This window comes from Pseudoliparis swirei, chromosome 4, assembly GCF_029220125.1.
Source record: "Pseudoliparis swirei isolate HS2019 ecotype Mariana Trench chromosome 4, NWPU_hadal_v1, whole genome shotgun sequence".
Classification (NCBI taxonomy): domain Eukaryota; kingdom Metazoa; phylum Chordata; class Actinopteri; order Perciformes; family Liparidae; genus Pseudoliparis; species Pseudoliparis swirei.
Window position 1 is genome coordinate 22,073,930 of NC_079391.1, and position 20,794 is coordinate 22,094,723.

The 20,794-nt window shown below is 46.3% G+C and overlaps 2 protein-coding genes and 1 pseudogene across 4 annotated transcripts; 1 reads left to right on the top strand and 2 right to left on the bottom strand.

The window, feature by feature from the left end:
• LOC130192427 (serine/threonine-protein phosphatase with EF-hands 1-like) overlaps window positions 1-20,794 on the bottom strand; it is a 991,358-nt pseudogene that overhangs the window by 921,956 nt on the left and 48,608 nt on the right.
• Window positions 69-14,054, top strand: ulk3 (unc-51 like kinase 3). 3 transcript variants are annotated; one of them, XM_056412428.1, is made up of 17 exons: window positions 79-317; window positions 815-1,081; window positions 1,309-1,452; window positions 1,597-1,717; window positions 1,989-2,084; window positions 2,297-2,440; window positions 2,686-2,768; window positions 3,913-4,068; window positions 4,211-4,316; window positions 4,477-4,517; window positions 4,698-4,800; window positions 5,431-5,495; window positions 5,839-5,917; window positions 7,738-7,778; window positions 9,978-10,025; window positions 10,226-10,289; window positions 12,238-14,054. In XM_056412428.1, exons 2-17 carry the CDS (start codon window positions 965-967, stop codon window positions 12,252-12,254), a joined length of 1,425 nt encoding a protein of 474 aa, XP_056268403.1. In that variant the 5' UTR covers window positions 79-317; window positions 815-964; the 3' UTR covers window positions 12,255-14,054. The 3 variants fall into 3 exon arrangements, 2 of the variants coding, with proteins under 2 accessions (XP_056268403.1, XP_056268404.1); XM_056412429.1 differs by having other exon boundaries at window positions 83-317; window positions 1,312-1,452; XR_008831384.1 differs by lacking the exons at window positions 7,738-7,778; window positions 9,978-10,025; window positions 10,226-10,289; window positions 12,238-14,054 and having other exon boundaries at window positions 69-317; window positions 5,431-5,681; window positions 5,839-5,918.
• On the bottom strand, window positions 16,340-19,320 carry si:ch1073-459b3.2 (growth arrest-specific protein 1). The gene is made up of 2 exons (XM_056412446.1): window positions 18,878-19,320; window positions 16,340-18,745 (listed from the first exon to the last, which is right to left on the bottom strand). The coding sequence occupies exon 2, from the start codon at window positions 18,438-18,440 to the stop codon at window positions 17,685-17,687; it is 756 nt and encodes a 251-aa protein (XP_056268421.1). The 5' UTR covers window positions 18,441-18,745; window positions 18,878-19,320; the 3' UTR covers window positions 16,340-17,684.

Below are 20,794 nucleotides of genomic sequence, written 5' to 3' on the forward strand. Positions count from 1 at the left end.
AAAGCTGAAGTTAACCCTATCAAAACATTTAGTAAAGTTATGAATTATTACAAAATTATATTATTAAATACCTAATCTTTTACATGTTCACATTTGTCTGCTTTTTTGCTTTCTTTCTTTATTTTAAATACGTTATATCTTTCAACCCTGTTGAATAGTGGGAGATACAAAGTGCAGTAACGAAATGCCGACGCTAGGGGGCAGTAACGTGTTTTCTAATCCATCGTAATGTCAGCTGACCACCGCAGTACAGCAGCTCGGTCAGAAATGTCAACACTCACTTCCCATGTTTGTGATGTGGAGCTGTTAGCCGACAGGTACGTGTCACCATTTGCATATCTGTTTAAAAAACCTGCTTCACTTTTACGTTTGGATTCATCATCAACTCATCGACTCTGAGTTATGTAACGTTAGCTTCACACTGGCTAACTGTTCAGCCCATAGAGTGCTACTTTAGCTAGCTCCCAAACGGGTCTACGCCAAATTCTGTAAAATAACCGCCTCTTGCAAGTCTAATTACTCATTTAGAAGATAATGCATGTCGGGATTCGGCTTACGAAGTTTAAAACGAGCTGGTCTGAAATTCGCCGTGTATATAAGTAAGGCGACAGTAGCCAGTAAACCAACTCTGAACTTTTAACTTCATCATAACAAGTGGTGCCCCTTAGCTCAGGGAACACAGCGTTACAGTAACCTCTGTGATTGACAAACACAGTGGTGGGATGATTAACTTATCGTGTGTAACATTATAATGGTGTAGATAAAGCTTGAGGTCCATGTCTTGTTGTAATGTGTCCCTTCATTTTCCCACTAGGTCAACGGTCTCCATTCTGCAGCTGGCCTTGACCTCTGACCTCCCGATAGAAGAGTGAAGATCAGTCCATTCATTCTGTGTAAATGGCACATTGATCTTCAGTTCCAGCCCAGACTGATTTGATGGGAATTTGATGTCCCTGTCGTCAGCATGGCCTCCACCTCCACCTCCACCTCCAGCTTTGCTCCCCCAAAACTGTCGGACTTCATCCTCACAGAGCGGCTGGGCAGTGGCACCTATGCTACAGTCTACAAAGCCTACAGAAAGGTGAGTCAGGTGAAACATCACATGTATATCAGACATATATCTCACCATAGAAGTGGTGACGGCGGGGCCATTCCTTTGGTATAAATAGCATATTGATCTTGCATTCTAGTCAAAAGAATAAACAAATGGCATTGACCGTCACACTGATATTATAAGATCAGTGTGACGGTTGTTGTTTTGTAAAAGTAAAAGTGAAAGTTGCAGATCAATTCTTAACTGTGACTAAGCAGGGCTGTAGTCGAGAGGTGGTGGCAGTGAAGGTGGTTGGGAAGAAGACTCTGAACAGGGCGTCTACAGAAAACCTGCTCACAGAGATTGAAATCCTGAAGACGATGAGTCACTCTCACATAGTCCAACTGAAAGACTTTCAGGTCAGCTCCTTCGTGTCTTCTAGATGTGTTTCAGCTTTTAAAAAGCACAACATATATTTATATTTTTAACTTGATCTATCCATGCAAGCTCCCAGTAGAGTAGGTTTTGTGTGTTTAAAAAGTCCACATGTATTCTTTCATCAGTGGGATGCTGAGAATATTTATCTGATCATGGAGTGGTGTTCTGGTGGAGATCTATCCTGCTTCCTACGCAGCCGCAGGATTTTACCTGAGAGGATGGCCCGGGGCTTCCTGCAACAGATTGGTGTGTCATACTTTAAAGAAAATGTTTCATCACCACATCAGCATTGGTTTCATGTCAACAGCGTCTTTTTAGTTATTTTTGACTGGAGTTTTGAAAGCCACGCATACATGTCAATGATTTGGAGAAATCAATAGTAACTCACTCTTGTGGAAGAAATAACATGCAATAGAGAATATATCCTTATTCTGTCTGTCTGTCTGTCTGTCTGTCTGTCTGTGTGTGTGTGTGTGTGTGTCTCTCTCTCTCTCTCTGTCTCTCTCTCTCTCCACAGCCTGTGCCCTCCAGTTTCTTCATGAGCGGAACATCTCACACCTGGATTTGAAACCTCAGAACATTCTGCTCAGCGGCTCTGTCCTAAAGCTAGCAGGTGACCTCATGCCCACTCACACGGGCGAACAGCCTTCGTAAACACATTGATTGGCAGTTGATTGATATGATTTCAGCAAGAAAGTCAACTTTTTAAAATACATTTTGTATAGCTTATTGAACTCTACTCAAATGTTTGTGCATTTTACCTTATAAAAAAAGGCAGCTTTAGGAGGGGCTTGCCTCTCACTGACACGTCTCGTTTGCCCCCAGATTTCGGTTTCGCCCAGTACATGTCACCATGGGATGAGCAGAGTGTCCTGAGGGGGTCTCCTCTCTACATGGCTCCTGAGATGGTGTGCCGACGCCAGTACGACTCCAGGGTGGACCTCTGGTCCGTCGGGGTTATTCTCTATGGTGAGTACTTTTGTGGTCCCCCTTTCGTCTCTTTTGAATGTGGACTAAACCTCAACACACTGCTCCAGATATACTGTTAGTTTCTAATGCTGCGTGCACTTTTTACTGCCTTGCTTTTTCTGCCTAAGCGCTTTGTAAACTTAGTTTTTAAAGATGCCATCAAAAAAAAGTTATTATTATTAGGGCACTAGTTTCCAGATTATCCCTCTTGAATAGTCGACTCATCATCGCTTGTGTTCATATAGAGGCTCTGTTTGGGCGAGCACCATTTGCATCAAGGTCATACGCCGAATTGGAGGAGAAGATCCGGAGCAACCAACCTATCGAGGTAAGTTTCTGAGCAACGAATGAGTGTTTGTTATGTTTTGGCCTCTAGCTGGTGTGTCCATTACATGGAGAGTTCAAGTGTTGTTTTAGTTCTTTATTTTGCATGGAAATGTAGTTTTATGTTTGCTTATTGTACAGAATCCATCCATTCCCCTCACTCAATCAATGATCAGATGGCTCCTGGAGCCTTGTTCCCTAAAGTAGATGACGTTCAGCGCGTTGCCAGTTTAGAGAAACAGACAGAAGCAAAATGACAACTGCAAGAAATGCCCTCCTAAAACACGCACACGCGCAGACAAAACTCAAGTGGGATTTAAACATTAAATCAGCATGCGTAGCATGCAGACATAACTCAAAGGAAAGACAATGCAAGTTGCTAAAGTGGAAACCCACTTACCGCAGCATGAACAGGTGGATTTCTCCCCCCACTCCTGCTCCCGCATAGCACTTTATACCATCATGACTCGCTCGCTCTATGGCTGCACAGGTCGAGCGTACTCAATTATGTCTATTGTGTCAAGAATGATGGACATCTGGAAAGCATAAGTGCTTTTTAGAAAAAGAAAAAAAAACTCGGTGTCAGTGTCGAATTACATCAGAAGCGCTGTGTTGAGTGTTTTGTTTGAGTGAACCACTAGATGGCCTACTTTCACCACTACAGTATGCGACTTCAGAAGGTACTCAACAAAGAACTTTTTCTATGTTTGTAAATGGACCCTTTACAATGTTATAAAAACAACAAAATATTTCAAGTTGAATTAATGACAGACGCGTAAATTTAAAAGGTTAAAAAAAAAGAAAATTATTGTTCGAGTTTGACGTGACGACGTGAAAAATACCCAGTTGCTGACAATTAGGGGTCCTAGTTGTGTCTCCGTCCTGACTTTTCCCGCTGCATTCGCGACCATATGTCAATCTCCATGGTGACAGCTGCACTTTTAATGATGGAGGGCTTTCAGGCCACTTGAATTCTCGTGTCAAACATCGAGCTCGAGGCATGGCATGAGCACACAGTCCCATTACCAGGGCGATTCACAAGTGGCGACGTGGGACTATAAAAGGTCTCTGGCAGCGATCGGCTGTCCCCCCCCACCCCGCTTGGATTGTCCTGTGGATGCATAATAAGGTCATGTTTTGTGCATCAGCTCCCTCCCGGGGCCAGGGTATCCAAGGACTGCAGAGACCTTCTGCTGCGGCTGCTGGAGAGAAACCCAGATGCCAGGATCACCTTCGCCGAGTTCTTCGCCCACCCTTTTGTGGACATGGAGCACATGCCGAGCCCCGAGAGCTTAGTGAAAGCGGTGAGAGAGAGAGAGAGAGAGAAAGAGAGAGAAAGAGGGCAAAACGTGACCCTGCATGAGCAATGAAGAGCTTTCCGGTTTTGCATTCGCTGATGCCATTTTCCTGTTCCCCCCCCCCCCCCCCCCCCCCCCGCTTTTTCAGAAAGCGCTGGTCCTGCAGGCCGTCCAGAAGGACCATGAGGGGGAGAGGTCCGCCGCTCTGTCGCTTTACTGCAGCGCCCTTGAGCACTTTGTCCCCTCTATTCACTGTAAGCACAGCAACAGCCACTCTCATATCCTGTCCGTGGCTTCCGCCCTTCAACAATGCATCTGCCTTTCGTTTCACCGCCAAAAAAAAATGGCACAGCATCAATGTGCTAAAAGTAAAACCCAAACATCTTCCCCCCCACCCCCCCACCCTACTCCCAGATGAGACGGACCGACAACGTAAAGACGCTCTCAGGCAGAAGGTAGGCCTGGAACACTCCCGCATTCACATTTGGATTACGCTCTATTTTCAATTGGTCCTCCTTCTTTTTTTTTTTTTTACACTCCGGGGGGCTTTCTTCTACTTGATTTTTCTTCTGAATACCACATGGAGAACATATGGCGCAGTTGACGTGGTTAAATTGTGAGAGGACTTCCCGCAGGTTCGCCAGTATGTGTCTAGAGCCGAGGAGCTGAAGGCCCTGGTGGCCTCAGACAACAGGCTGAGCTTTGAGGAGGCCCGCACCTCCAGGGACGTCCTCCGAGGTAAAGAGCCCATCTATGAGAGGACAACCTGAGAAATGCACGTGTTTTTATCTTCCTCTTTAAGAATGTTTCTGGTGAGTCTATACATCTTTAACCCTCCTGCTGCCTTCGGGTCAATTTGACCCGATTCAATGTTTAACCCTCCTGTTACCTTTATATTTACTGACATATTTTACCCTTGGGGTCAATATGACCCCAGCTATTAAAATCTCCAGAAAATTATTAGAATTAATATTGTTTTCCAAGTTTAAGTGTGAGGTACTTTATGTTTGTTTGTTGACTACCGAAAGAACACCGACATTAAACATTGAATCGGGTCAAATTGACCCGAAGGCGGCAGGAGGGTTAAATATTGAATCGGGTCAAATTGACCTGAAGGCAACAGGAGGGTTAAATGGTGCTATTTTAGTAATGACATAAAAACTGCTGTGTACAACAATGTTTTCCCTAAAATCTAGATTATTACATCTTTTTTTTATTTTTATCGAAGTATGTCAAGTCCACAATACTGGAGCCTGAGGGTTCTGCAGGCATGTTGATTACACAAGGTTGCGTATTTTCCAGCAGCCTGAATTGAGCGACGTACAGTGGGACTCAAAGTCGTATTTCCTGTTTTTCTCTCCACTCCAGAAATGTCTCGAGACAAACCACGGCTGCTGGCTGCTCTGGGGGTGGCCTGCGCTGCCATTGCTAAGGTTTATTATATACTGTCTATGGGTTAAACAAGGGGGGGGAGCATGCCACCGCTACTGCCACTGCTATAGAGAGACACACAAAGGCAGGGTGAAGCAGAAGTAATACAAGAGAAAAGAGAGAAGAAGCCAGCACGGTACAAACCAATCCCCCTTTCCAAATCATTGGTGAACCAAAAACTTCTATTTGTGAGTCTCTGCTGTTTACAGCCTTTCTTTCTCTCTCTTTTTTTTCTTATGTGAACGCTCATCATAAAGTCATTTTGCAAAGCTACGAGACTGAAATAGCGACGCCAGTACCAGGGTGGCCCGAGTGCATTGCCTCATTTTCAATCTTCCGTTCTAGGAGGAGAGCGGAGGGGATGATCACGAGGCCCTGGATGTGTACCAACAGTGTTTAGGAGAGCTTCTGTTGGCGCTCGCAGGTAGAGGAACACACTCTTTTCTTTCCAAACGTGTGTGTGTGTGTGTTTAGTTTAGTTTAGTTTAGTTTATTTCGATCAGCAATACTATACAAAAATCAAAATTTCAACAAAAGAAGAAAGTGGCCGACCGAAAGGGTCAAGGCTGAAGCTATCAAGCTTATAAGTGCCCTAACCTATGCTTTCATGAAAATACTTATTTTAGAGAACCATTACATATACCTATATACATATACACATGCATACAAATTCACACACCCATATAAACATATATACACACACATACCTACATATACATAAAACAATCAACAAAAGAAAAACAAAAAAGCTTGTCCCCATTACCCGTTACTTATAATGCGTCATCAATGCTGATACGTCTGTACTTGTCCAAAGTCATGTCTTTACATTTTTTTTGGAATATCACCAGATTCTTACTTTCCTTGATGTCATCAGTTAAATTATTCCACTGTTTCACCCCACAGACAGATGTGCACATGTTTTTTAGAGTTGAATGAACCATCGGCTGTTTGAAATTCCATCTCCCTCTTAGTTCATACTCTGCTTCTCTATCTCTAAAAATCTTTTGAATATTTCCAGGAAGTGAATTATGTTTAGCTTTGTACAGAATTTGTGCTGTTTTGAACTCTACTATATCCCTAAGTTTCAGTGTATGTGATTTTAAGAACAGTGAATTGGTGTGTTCAAGATATCCTACATTATTTACGATTCTAATTGCTCTCTTTTGCATGATGCATAATGGCTGTAGGGTGCTTTTGTAGGTGTTCCCCCACACTTCAACACAATAGGTCATGTATGGTAGAATGAGAGTGTAATATAATGTCTGCAATGATTTATAGGTGTGTGTGTGTGTGTGTGTGTGTGTGTGTGTGTGTGTGTGTGTGTGTGTGTGTGTGTGTGTGTGTGTGTGTGTGTGTGTGTGTGTGTGTGTGTGTGTGTGTGTGTGTGTGTGTGTGTGTGTGTGTGTGTGTGTGTGTGTGTGTGTGTGTGTGTGACTATTCATTTAGATTGTTGGGCACAGCCAGAAAAGGAGACAAGTTCAGATAAATCTAAATAGAGGAAACGATACTGGCTAAAAAGAAGAGACAAAATGACCTTGGAGGGAGAGTAAAGATGCAGAAATATGCAGCTGGAGACAGAGAGAGCCTAACTGCGAGGGATATAAAATGACTTTTGGAAAATCAAGTATAAAAGGCTCGCTGGCGGGTTAAAGCAAAAGACTTGAGAGAGACGGGGACAGGCGGCGGCACCAGAGAGGAGACTCTCTGTGGCCTGGCGTCCATTAGGCCCGGGCTCGTGAGCTCATTTGGAAGATCGGCCTCATGGGAGAGGTCGGCTACAGTGATCCAGATGTGGCTTTGAGCTGAAACGAGACCCGGTGCCAGCAGACCCTCGTGTGCGGTACGAGATTCTGGCCATCTGCTACCCATTCGGTTCAGATGGCGCTCTTCATTTCTTTCTCTTCATCACACGCTGGAAACAAATACAAAACTATTAGCTCGCTACAAACAAACACAAAATATAGAGGATTAAACACAATCTACCGGGCCATCCCGAGCAGTCTCTCTCTCTCTCTTGCTCTCTCGCTCATGTGTTGGGGAGCCTCCTGCTCTGGCCTACATTAGAACCCGCTCACCCTGGGCCTCCCCCCAACCACCAACACCCCCGCCGGCCTCTCAGCCACCCAATCTAGTGGTTGACCTCTTTGTGAACAAACAAGGTGATTAGGTACCGGACTCTCTCTCCTCATTCATCTCTTGTCTTTTTCCTTCTGTCCTTTTCTTGTCTCTCCCTTGGTGAGCCAGCCGAGCCCCAGGGCCGCAGGAGGGAGCTCCTCCACAGCGAGGTGAGTGAGGCCCACCGGTCGAGCGCTCACGGTTTACGATTCACTCTTCAAAACTTCCACCCGGCACAGTAGACGTGCCATCACATGACCCAGGAGTCACATGTGTTTTTGTTTGTTTTGTGGTCACGGCCCTCATCTGTATTACTGTTGAATAAACACATCGATCACTGTCCACTTTATGATTGGACACTTTGAAGCAGCCCCAGCGGATGGCATGGGGTCTTTAGTTGTATGTGAAAAGAATCGCACGTAGTGACCACCAAGACAATTATCGCCCCGAGTCTCGAGAGTTTTATGACGTCTCTCCGCTCGTTGGTTTGTTTTAATACGGCCCACAACTTTACTGTGTTGGTTGCAGCTCTCATTATCGTTGTTCTGGGGCGCAGCAGGCAGCTTTCTTTGTTGTTGTTGTTGTTGTTGAGCGAAACCGCTCCGCAAACAATCCAGACAATATAAGCGACTCGCTGGTGAACACAGTGTAGCATGTGGGCACCGATCTTTACCTCGGGGGTTAGTGGAAGCCAAGAAGAAGCGCTAAAAGGAAGAGTGACCGAATCAGGGGAACGTGTCTGATGAGCAAATGTTTCCTCACTAGTTTGACACATTAACTTAAAACATGTCGACTTGTTTCTTCTTCCCCGAGGTCAGCCAAATACAATCTGTGAATGCAGGTTTAACCTTAAGATTTGACTTATTAATGATTGTCAGTCATTTACGATCATCACATTTAAATTCACACACGGGTAACTTGGTAGAAGAAGAGAACATAGATAGAAGTATCCAATGAGCGGTACAAGATATTTTTCCGGTTTGCACAGAAAAACTTCTTTTGTGTTCTGCTCAATTGATGAAATAAATGTTTTTACAATAATCAACTAAAGTAATAAAAAGACAAAATGCTGCCATTTCATTGATCTTGTTTCACCAATAAGACGTTTTTCTGTAGACTTCATACACAGCCTCACGTTTGATGGTCCAGAAAAGACAAAAGACACATGCAAAGGACGTGTGCCTGTCTGCCATTAAGGCTCCTAACCCCTCGTGTTTTGTGCATTGTTGTTGAGCCAACAACAGACGGCAGTATTTCACCACCCAACCCCAGAAGGGTGATGGGGCTTCGAATGAGGCCTCATAGATCTCCCATTTGAAGTTTTATGGGCGCCTGTCTTAAGTAAATTCAGATGCGGCCGCAATAATCTAACACAGCATTAGGGAGCGGGGGTGGGGGACTCAATGGAAAGCATGTGTGTGTGTGTGTGTGTGTGCGAGTGTGTGTGTGAGAACCCAGAAGAGGCAGCACATGACTGGCCTCCGTGTGCGTTCGTACCTTCTGTAGAAACTCTTCAGCCTTTCAATGTAATTCAATAACCCGAATCCTCATATGTGAGCCACAGGTTTGATGTAGTCAGTGAATGTTGATATGAGGTCATCGCAGCTAAAGATACTAAGAAAGTTGCTGTTGTTCTGTGGACTGTGTGTCATGCCTCTTTAGAACTCTACAAGTGAACAGTGGTCCCGACCCGCGTAGGTTTCCTCCACATTCATTGCACTCTGTGATTGAAGGTTTAAAGTGCTGTGGCTGCACCGGGTTGGGGGTCAGGGCTGATTACGGAAAACAGGTGGGAAGAATTGTTATTTACCGCAACAGATTGGCTTTTTAAAGGGACATGGTGGGAGCCATCGGATGTAGGTGTCCTGTGATTAAGACCCTCAGATGTAGCTGCAGTGATGCCCAAGAGGACTGGCTCCACACGGCGACATAGTGGTGAGACAACTCGGTCCGAGGTGCAGCCAAGAACCTCCGTGATCAGCAGCGGACTGAAGACCACCGAAAAGAGCGCCATCGAGATGTGATGACAGCGATCGCTGCTCACGCATGACATTTCTTTCAAAACATAACGGGGCACTAAACACATCAACAGAGCTGATCGCTTGGATCTGACCTGACTGTCTATCCTGCATCTTAAAAGTTGTGAAACTTTAATTAAAAGATGTTTTTTTGTGTGTTTTTTTGGGGAGAATCAGCTTCGACTTATTCTACTCACCAAATGCCGTGCACCTAAATTATTATTAGTCTTCAAGAAACAAGGACCACAACAAATATATATTGTCAATACATATGAAGGCATGAGTAAAATACTTTTACTAGAAATGAACATTTGAATGACACTTACACCGGTAATGTATGTCTCTCACCAGATTAAAAGCCTCATGACCAGAGCTGAATACCTCAAAAAGAATATCAAGGTAAGCGTGTATTCCATGTTTGACATATACATATTTAAAAGTAGTTTGAGGCAAGATTACTCCTTTTTTGGATATTCAATTGTTACTGAACATTAATGATAATGTTCCATGAAGGAAAACCTTTTGTGCCTGATATCTGTCTGCCAGGTCCGCGTTTGGTTATAGCTTTGGGTGATCACCAGTATGTGTTTGTTCATCAGATGCAGGAGACTCAGCGGGACGCGTCTCTGGACCGAGAACATCTCGCTGACTCCGTCAGAAGCGGTGAGTTTCCTTGCTGCGCTGCATGAACCGGCCCTCTGCTCACGAGCATTGGTTTTTTTTAAGAAGCTTACCGTGGCCCCGCTGATAAGCGACTACACGGGGCTTTGGTACGGGAAAGGTGGTGGTGCTGGTGGGGGAGGGCCGGGGGTCAAGTAAGAAATGGCCGCCCTAAAGTTGCAATGAAATGTCCTTCTTTTTTTCACTTTGGCTGTTTGATTCCATGTCCGTGCAGCCCTGGGCTTCTCCTGTTGTAAAAGACCGCCTCGTGAAAGTGAGACTCACTGCGAGCAAAGAATTACCACCCAGAAAACAACGGCACACATGTACACTCCCTTCCTATCACACACTCGCATGCACGTTAGTTTTAAATACTGTAAGAATCCGTATCCATTCAGGGCAAATACAAGCTAATAAATGTGAAATTTTATTTACTGGAACCTCCCTGTCTGTACACTATACAAACAAACTACTCGACTATATGGAAAGCAATTTATCATTGGCAAAAGTTACATTTAAATATATTAACATTCCTAGCCGTAACACATGCACACAGCTTAATTCCCAGTATTCTCTGTGGATAACTAAAGCCCTGACAATATCCTGTTCTCTGCACGGCATTCCAGGGGAATTAAGAATACAAAAATAAGAAGAAGAAGATGGGGGAAGGAACCCGACTACTGTAGAGGCCGCTCAAGTTTCACGTGGCGTCTTGTGCTGTTGCTTTAATAAAACCACACCACCGTCGGCTGCACGAGCTGGCGCTGATCCAACAGCAGCTTCTACTAGAGGGTCGCATCCACGCCCAAGTCTGTCTGGTGACCTTGGACTACAGATAAACATGCAGAGAACACCCCCCCCCCCCCCCCCACACACACACACACACACCCCTGTATCCCTCAGACAATTGTAGATGTTAAGCTGCATTCATATTTCCATGTCTACGGAAGTGCGATGCTTATCCCCAACATAAAGATGAATGAAGTGTGTTTAACTGGTATGATGGAAAATGTAGGAAAAAAACACATTATACACAATGAAGCTAGAAGCTAGAACTAATCATACATTATGAGTATATAACTATGTTTATTTTAGGATTCACTTTTCTTTTGTCCATAAAAGTGTCCAAAACAGATTGAAAAAATCTCCCGGTATGAAAAGCGAAGGGCCTTAAACTTGCATTCTTCCTACTGGCCATCAGAGGGCGACAGTCGTGTTATCCCCTCAGTAATCACTGTAAACATGAGTTTATGGTCTGAATCTCGAGTTTCAAGTCTTCTTCAACACAGCATGATGTTTATTTTGAAAATGGTGGTCCATTTAGAGTCAAATATACCATAACAGTATGCTTTAGGGCGGGGCTACCATGTGATTGACAGGTTGTTACCACAGCGTTCTAAGAGTTGTCTGCGCTTTCGAACATCAACCCTTTCACAGCGCTATTTAGTTCACGGAAGTAATTATAACGTGTGTAGCCTAAAAAGTGCTCGGTTATACCGCATAAACAAATAAAAATAAGAAAAGGCTTAAAAACAGTAGTCCAGGTACCAAATGGGTGAATTCATGGTGACTAATTTCACTTCGCTTTCGTAGCGCTGGAAGCGGAAGTCTTTCAGACGTAACAGTAACTTCATCGGTGAAAGTGACCGAGCTGAGTGAGCCTACGGGTGATGTCATGAACCCAAACACGAGGGCGTCAGTGTGTGGGACGTCCACAACAAATATAAAGCAGAACTAGTGGTTAGTTATTCTGGTGGATGAAGGAGATGATAACGGTCTTTACGGAGACGAGACACGGAGATAAGCCCCGCCCCTCGCGGAGCGTCTCGACGCTCATGGCTTGAACACGGCGAATGGTCGAGCGAGTAAACTCACGCGTTTTGGGCGACGCGAAAAATAGTTTTGCTTTTGGTGTGAACGCACCTTAACACACATCTCCTTGTTTTCTCAGCTTGCTGTCTGCAGTAAGCCGGACGGCCACCGTGGGCCTGGACGCCAAAGCGGAGCACGTTGGACACCACCGGGCCTTCACCTGACCAGGTTCCTGCCGGGCCGAACTGAACCTGCCTCACACCTAAACCTTAACCCCCAACGCTGTCTGGGTGGGATTTAACAGTTGCCAGCCAAATCTGTTCAATGTTTCGGTTGTTGCAGGAAGGCTGAGGACTTGTGTTTATACTTTTCCAAGGAGGGGAAAAAAGTTTTGCTGGCTCGATGCTGAAAGTAGCTCTTGAGTTTTGTATTTTGCACACTGGTGAGTGTGAAAGCCAGTCCTCTGCTCTTTACACTGTTTTTTTGTCGCACCGCTTAGCCCTCGAATCCCTCCTCCCGACGCGCCATTGATATGTAAATGATGGACAGCCTGTGTGACAATGCCGCACTGTCATGGTAAAAACGAGTCAAACAGAGGCTGTTGCATTTACTGTCGCGCGAGGAAAAAGAAAAACCTCAGTATTTGGGGGGCGCACCGGAGACACTGAAAACCTGCAAGACGTAATGAAATGTAAACTGTAGCGTTAAGAGAGGCAGCGTGTCAGTTCTGGACCGTCGCGCTAAGTATATTATACGGAGGCCTGCGCAAACATGCACATACTCCCTCGCCCTCCCTTCCCCGCTGCCTTTGCTGTGGGTGGACCACAGGCTCACCATGCTCTCCCCGCTGATGGAGCCCTCTCCACCACGACGAGGGGAAACTGGAGAGGTGCGGCCTCTGCCTTATTTACATTGGACTCGCATTTTCTTAGGTTTGGCACCGGCCGGGTATGTGAGGGATCCGGCGGGTTGCAAAGTCTTCGTAACTAGGCCTCTGTGAAAAATCGTTTCGAAAAAGAAGAAAAAACCCTTCACATTCACTCTTGTAGGTCTTCACACACTGTTTTGATTTGAGACGAGTTAAAAGTGCTTGAATACCTAAAAGGGAACTTTATTCTGTGGCCGCAGGAACGAGAGTCAAAAGGAGGAACGTTTAAATATGTCTTCTGGCGAGATTTCCAGAGCACTGTTATTTTTGTTTTGTTATTATTTGAGTGTTTACACAGCTGTGATTTTATACCGTATGTATTTATTAAATGAGAAACTCGACGAGAAAATAAAACCTCCAACGCCTCTCTAAAGTCAGCAGCAGCGTCCTGTTGTCGAGGCTCGTCTTCCAGGACCGATGGAAAGAGTTGTGTGCCGCCGTGGGAGCAGCGCCGCCGTCATCCTCTGGAAGGCCGCTCTCTGTAGGAACAGCTGGCTCCCGTCCACAGGGGGGAGGATAGAGGAAGGCCAAGTAGGGACATTTGATAATTATATGATTCATTTAGAAGTTCTGCAAAACTGTGGAAACTGATTTTGAAAAATTCACAGATGTCAACAGGCTGTGGAAATTACACGAAGAACACATGACAAGTCCACCGTCTTTAATGTCGCTCGTCTCCTCTGAACATTCCAGCCGTGTCTACAGCGCTGCGGCAGTTGCACTTCTCACTCCCGGTTGCTCATACTGTTACACTTCTTTTCCAGAGAAGAGGAAAGTAACCCTAAGAATGGAAATCCATTTTAGAAAGATGGAGAACCACCAATAGTCATAATAATACAAAGTCTAAAGTTTGCATTTTGAGGTGCACTCAGTTTACTAGTCGTGGTCACTCAGCCAGTGAAATAAGGTTTCCTGTTTCTCCTGATCCGATGTGAGGTCCCGGAATAGAAGATGTTGAGTACAGACTGTAGCCCTCTGAGGCTAATTTGTGATTTTAGGCTGTACTAAATAAAGGTCATTTAATTGAACTGTCTACATAATGCACTGAATATCGAACATTGCACCTGTAACAGAAAGCCTGTGTTGCGATCTGGAGGTGTGTTGTATCAAGTTGCATTATGGGAAATGTAGAGTGAGGCGTAAAACTAAAGAGGTGCTTCTGCTGCTTACTTTTTTACCATTCTTATTGAAATGTGTTGCTTGTAAGTCCTTTTAACTTTTTGGAAGTGCAATACCAAATCTTTCTTACGCGCCCCTTCAATGTAGTGATCTCCAAAAGGAAGTCAAATCCTGAGAAAATAATCAATGAATTTCTCATTTAAAACAAAGTTTACGTCTAGTTTTCCTACAAGCGTGTGGCTGAAATTCCCTGAGGTTTAAACAGTGGTTTTCAGATCTGCCCGTAACTTGGAGGACTGTTGCCTTCCTGCCCTCCCAGCTGTTTAATCACAACCTGGCCAGGTGTACATCGCTCCCACAACACCTGGTTTAGACATGGAGCCGCACGGGCCCCGAGTCCTGGAGGCAATGGGGGGCTCTGTGTCTGTGCTGCGGTGGGCCTGTAATTGGCCAACGGGGCCCATTGTGCTGGCTCAGCTTCGTTGCTTTAATCACGGCATGAGCATGTTGCTGCCAGGAAAACTTTGGACGCAGTTTTGACCCCGGTGCTTACTTTGTTGCTTGTTCCTGGGAGTTCTGCCAATTCCCTCCCCCCAAATAATCCTGACATTAATGCAACCCAGAGGGAGATTCTGGAATGGAAGGACCTCCAAGACCCCCCCCCCCCCCCCCCCACCAGTCTCCTCTCCACAACCACAACCTACGGCATTGTGGCTGTAATTGCCCTCCATTTTGCTGCAGCTCCTTCAACACCACTTATTGTCCTTTCCCCTTCCAGGCTCCCTCTCTCTTTCTCTGGCCACCGTCAGTTGGACTGCGGTCGAGTCGCATCGGCATCGGCGTCGCCCCCGTAAAGAGGGGTCTCTGTGTCCCAGACCTGAGGGGGAACCAGGGTGCCCTTGACTCGCTTGAAGCAGAGAGCGGGTCAGCCGTTCACATGCGGCTCGATGGCGGCCGTCATGAATGAGACATTGTGCCTACGGGGAGACGAGAGCCCCCGAAAACCCCGGGTCACTCGCACTTTGGAGCGGTGGAGCGAGAGTGAACGGTGGGGGCTCAGGGGGTTTGTTAGAAACATGTTGAATAAAGATAATTTAGAAAATGGGCTCCAGCACAGAGCTGCCTCTGTGTCTCCGCCCCCTCCCCCCGTCACCCCGTGCCCTCCACACACTCGACTCCCCCAGGTTTTCTCTCTGCTCATGTTTGTTTTGATTTTGCTCCCAGAATCAGGCTGGGGAGGGGGAGAGGGGCTTGAAGGGGGCGTGGCGATTATGTCTGAGGGCTTTGAGATGCATGGTAATGGTTAAGACGGATTGGACAAAAACAACAATCCCACTAAACTGGAGGGAGTCGTGTTATTAATGTAGCCCAAGGCCCACTTTGTCTTTCTCTAGCTCGCTGTTGTTTTTATCGTGCCACAGTTGGACGGCTGGCAGCTCCGAAGGATTCCTGTGGTCGGCGAGATGAAAAGTATCAGAAGCTGTGAGGAAGTCGTCTCCAGGACGGAAGATGTTGAGATGACACCCTGACGAATACAAACGGGTTCTTTTCCATCATAACGGCGACAGCTGTTGACGCGTGGAAAGGAAACCGTTAACCACGTGACGTGTTTTTGCGTCAAGGAACAGAAAAGAATTTAACGTTGGAGGCAGGTTCAAAGTCCAAAAAACAATGTTCCTTCTTGTGCTGGTAAACACCTACTTGGTTTTTTCTCTCAATTCATTTTTTTTTTTTACTCTGACGCTGCACTTTTGTAGCTTTTGGACAAGCAGGTGAACTCTCACAGCGAAATGCCTTACAGTTTGTTAATGACTTGTAAACAACAACGCAACTGTGGAACAACAGCCAAATGGCTGCTTGCTATGAAACAGTTGGTTCAATCAAAGTTTTTTGGTCAGAAATAAAAATACACAAACTCAATTTGATCAACTCCAAAGTTTTATTTACTTGATGGAGTTATTCCAATTTGAGCCTAAATTTGATTCAATACTCAATTGTCTTTTCTTTTTTGCTTCAATGATGATGAAGCTGGACAATTTCAGTTCCAGTCACACTGACCTAATCCCTTAAATATTAGAGGGAGACATTCTACGCCCTACAAATAGTTGAAGTGCGGTTGCTGCGACAATGCAGACTGTCATTTTCGAACAGATATTTTTTCTTCCTCTGTGGACAAATCACACCACAACACCACTTTAGCTCTTCATTTTATTTCATTTTATTATAAAACTCAACCTTCCCACATGGAAGACACCGCTCTGAAGTATTCACTGCCCAAGATGAGATGGAAAAACCTTCAAGAGCCTAAAAACCATGCCGGATCATCATGGAGCTCCGTCCACGCGTGTAAAGGTGTGCATATAACTGGAAAACATGTACACATTCTAGCTTCATAACTTAACGATTAGCAACATTCTTCGGGACGTCGTGACCGATACAAAAGCAACAACATCAAAAGATTAGTGTTGACACAATTTCAAGTGGCGAAGACGCAAATTTGGCAGCTTCATTACAAGTGATCACTACAAACTAAAATGTTGTGTTTCCCCCTTTTTTTGGCTAAAAGTGGAACAGTGGACAAAAAGAGTGGGACTGAAAGCCCGCTGGGTCGAATCTCTGGGCTGTCGGTGTGGACTTCAGGTCACATCGACAGCAGCTACAATATGTTGACCCTTTGGCACCTTTTCCTGGCTAGTAGCCTCCGCGTGAGAGCAGTAAAGAGAGTAAAAAGAGGAGGGGGGGTACTTTTGACGGCGTGAAAGGGGGCAGGCGGTAGAGAGGAGGAAGGGGGGGGGGGGCTGTCTCAGGAAAAGTTCAATAAAACAATCTCACATGGACGAGGAGGAGGGGGGGGGGGCAGACAGACGCTTCAGTTAATTTCGGTACTTGATCCCACACAACCCTCACATTCGTCCTTTGATCGCTGCCCCTACAAATATTTGAAGTGCGGTTGCTGCGACAATGCAGAGCCCCCCCCCCCCCCCCCCGAAATGGAGAGCAGGGCAAACAGAGACCCGGTACGGGTCCAATGTTTGTCCAAGGTCTTAATAAAGCCACACTCCCAAGTACCATTGAAACCAACCAAGCAAACATGGAGCTGCTCAAAGGCACTCCACTTGGCAACAAAAGTCTGGCGCAGCTCACTTCCTCTCATCGTCACCTGGGAGTACTCGTTTTTTAACAACAGACTTCGACAAAACCAAAACAAAAGATTGGTTTCGCTCGGAGAGAGTTGAGTTTCCTGAGTGAGATGTGCTCGAAGACAAATTATTATGCAAATTGTACGGTTGTGGGAGTCATCGCACTACTGTCGCCCTGCAGCTGGAATGAGCTGGCGGCAGGGAGGCCTTCAGGGTGGAGGCTAAATAGCTGCTCCTTATCCAGCAGACCTGGGTTTGAGTCCTGTGCCAGCGAGGCCACGCTGAAGCGTCTCTCAGTTAAGTCACCGTATGCATCCCAACTCCAGCTGGTCTCTTGAAAACCAGGAAGTGGGCGGGGGGGGGGGGGGGGGGGTATTTTTCTCATAAACCATAAATGTCTCAGTACAATATCCGTGCAAGAGGAAGTAACAGGAGCAACACGCTGTTGTGCAACCTCTGGGAAGCAGAGGAGTGATCGGACGCCTCCTCTCTGTCACTTTTCGGATCATAGTCTTCATCCTCGTAGAGGTCATCCACATCCGGCTGGTCTGAAATAACCATGTGGTCCCCTATGGCACAGAGTTTGCTCATGTTCTCCTTCACCACCTCGCAGAAGGGCCTCTCCACCCCGTCGCAGACGCAGCGGTTCAGCAGCGCGCCGTTCGGGATGAACAGCATCTGCTGGATGGTGGCCTTGCAGTTGGACGAGCACTTCCGGCCGTTGAACAGCTGCCCGCAGTAGGCCAGGTAGGCCGTGAGGGAGGCGTGGCAGTCGCTGTCCTCCTCGCAGCGCTGCCGGGCCTCCATGCAGCCGATGCCGCCGGCGTCGCTCGGGTGCCGCCGGGGGAGGCACGGCTCGACGGCGCGCTTGGCGCCGAGGCACTCCAGGTCCCGCGCGCAGTCGCAGGTCTCCAGGTCCGGCCCGCTGCGGGTGTGGTTGAGCCGGATAAGCGCGTTGATGCAGTGACTCGGACACTGCCTCCTCGTGCCCCGGATGTTCCCCTCACAGGCCGCCAGGTACTGGCCGTACGCGAGTTCGCACTCGGGCTCCTCGTGGCACCGCAAGAGGGCCTGCCAGCAGATGAGCTTGGCATCCAAGGCCACCAGCACCCAGGCGAGGAAGAAGAGGGCCGCGGCGCCGCACCAGCATCTCATACTTGGATGGAGTTCTAGCTCGGCGACGTGCCCTCTGTCCGCCAGCACATTGGGATCGGAGGGGGGAGGGGGCACAATACGAGCTTTACACTTAAACACACAAATCGGGGTTCATAAGTATTCCTAACATGCGTTGCGTTCTGCAGGAAACCAGATTGTCTCAGAAAAACACGCTCGGTCCGGTTGAAGTGATCCCCTGGAACTTAAGAGAAGTTCGCCTCCTGTTCCTCCTCCTCCTCCTCCTCCCGGGGAGCTTTGCAGCGGGGTAAGTCAGGGTCTGACTCAGGGGAAATCACCACGCGTGGCTGCAGAAAAGAAAAGAACTAAATGGAAAAAGTAATTCGTCCGTTCAAAAGTGGGCAACCCGAGTCCGACCCCGCGCCGCGCGCTTAACGCGCAGTTATTGTCCGAGACTCGGCTCGTGAGCTCCGGCTCACCTTTCTCGCCGTCGCCGGTCGCGACTCCTCTTTCCCCCGCAGCTCTGCCGCTTCCAGCACCCATCCACGCATTCCTACGTTGGTGTTATGCTATCTGTGGAGCTGGAGGAGGTTTATGTCCGTCGCATTTGGTCCCGCTATGTGCGTCTTTGTCCCTCCTCTCGCTGCTACGCTTCACGCTCCGCCGAGCAGTTTCTGTTTTCTTCTCCCCCCCCCACCCACCCCCCACACACACACAACACCCGTCCTTCTGTCGAAAAAAAGAAAGAAAAGTTTTCCTTTCCTCTCTCTCTCTACAACCCTGGCCACCCATTGGTCCTCATTGAGGAGTCAGAGCCGTGGGACCGTTTCCCGGCCTGCAGCAGCAGCAGCTCCTCTATGGAGATGGACTGGATAAGAAAAAGAAAAAAATGTTTACCATATACCGAGCATGAAACGCAGGACCCGTGTGGTCCCCTCTCCTCTTGTAGCAATAACACAAGTGAAAGGGGGGAGGGAGGAGGAGGGGAGAGAGAGGGGGTTGTGCAAGAACACATTCCTTTGCAAGAAGCTCACATCTGCAACTTCACTGCTCCCAATTTTCGGCGTGAAAACAAACGAAACTAATCTGCTCCCCTTTCTTATTTTTAATTTAAGCCACAAACTGTCTCGCTAAATTATACCCCCCCCCCCTCCTCCTGGTCCGTGTACGTTTGTTTTTTTGTTTCATTCAAAATAAGGAATACGGAAATAACGTGGTTTCTTCGTAGATATTCGTATTTACAGTGTTATATGATGCAAACACATAGCAGGGTAACGTTATAAGAATATTAATTAATCAATATAAATAATAAATAAATAAACCTGGATATGTTAGCGACAGTGGTGACTATGAAGTTTAATATTCATGTTTATATGTACACAGCGAGACTCAACTTGTCACTTGATCTTTGCATTGTTTAATGCAACACAGTTCATAATATAGATAAATCAAAGTAATGTGTGTAGACTTGTTGCTGTTATCATGTTTATATTTCTACCTCATTCTGCTGTTTCTTGAGTGAACACTGCAGAGTAAAGGGTTCACCTTCAGTGGACCTCTCTTCTTCAGTTAGCACCCAGTCACAGCGCTGTGCTTCACCTTTAACCTTCATTACTCCATCAACTGTTACTGCATCATCATCATCAACATGTAACCTAGCTGTTCCATTCTGACTGAGTGTCTTAGCCCTCTGACTACATCACATCATCATGTAGTCCTTTGGTCTCCAGAAGGATGGAGCTCTGTGTTGTGTGTGAACATGTTTTGAGGAGTTTACGATCATCCAGATGGGAGCAGTAGTTGTAGTTTAACACCCTTCTTCTGCTCTTCCATTCCATTGAGCAGTTACCCACCCATGACTTTAGAGTAGAGACTGTGTCTGTCCCGGCCACTTCAATTAAATAAATCAAAAGTAAGCAGAAGAGGAGTCGTACACAATAACCTTATACAAGTTAACACCATTATTTCAGCAGTGCAACAAAACAGGACTATTAAATGTGGTCTCCTAAATATTCGATCTCTGTCATCTAAAGCTGTGTTACTAAATGATTTAATATCAGATAATCACATTGATTTATGTTGCCTAACTGAAACCTGGCTGAGCCATGAAGAATATGTCTGCCTGAATGAATCGACTCCTCCAAGTCATATTAATACTCACATTCCTCGAGGCACCGGTCGAGGAGGTGGAGTAACAGCCATCTTTGAATCGAGCCTATTAATTAATCCTCAACCAAAATTACACTACACCTCATTTGAAAGCCTTGTTCTTAGTCTTTCACATCCAACCTGGAAAACACTACAGCCAATTCGATTTGTGATTCTGTACCGCCACCAGGTCCATATTCAGAGTTTATATCTGAATTCTCAGAATTTATATCAAGTTTGGTTCTTAA

Excerpts from the sequence above, each read along its gene's own strand:
- ulk3 (XM_056412428.1), top strand. The coding sequence starts at position 965 with ATGGCCTCCACCTCCACCTCCACCTCCAGCTTTGCTCCCCCAAAACTG. Across the intron at positions 4,518-4,697 it reads AAGACGCTCTCAGGCAGAAG|GTTCGCCAGTATGTGTCTAG; the intron begins GTAGGCCTGGAA and ends GACTTCCCGCAG. Across the intron at positions 7,779-9,977 it reads GGGAGCTCCTCCACAGCGAG|ATTAAAAGCCTCATGACCAG; the intron begins GTGAGTGAGGCC and ends GTCTCTCACCAG.
- si:ch1073-459b3.2 (XM_056412446.1), bottom strand. The coding sequence starts at position 18,440 with ATGAGATGCTGGTGCGGCGCCGCGGCCCTCTTCTTCCTCGCCTGGGTG.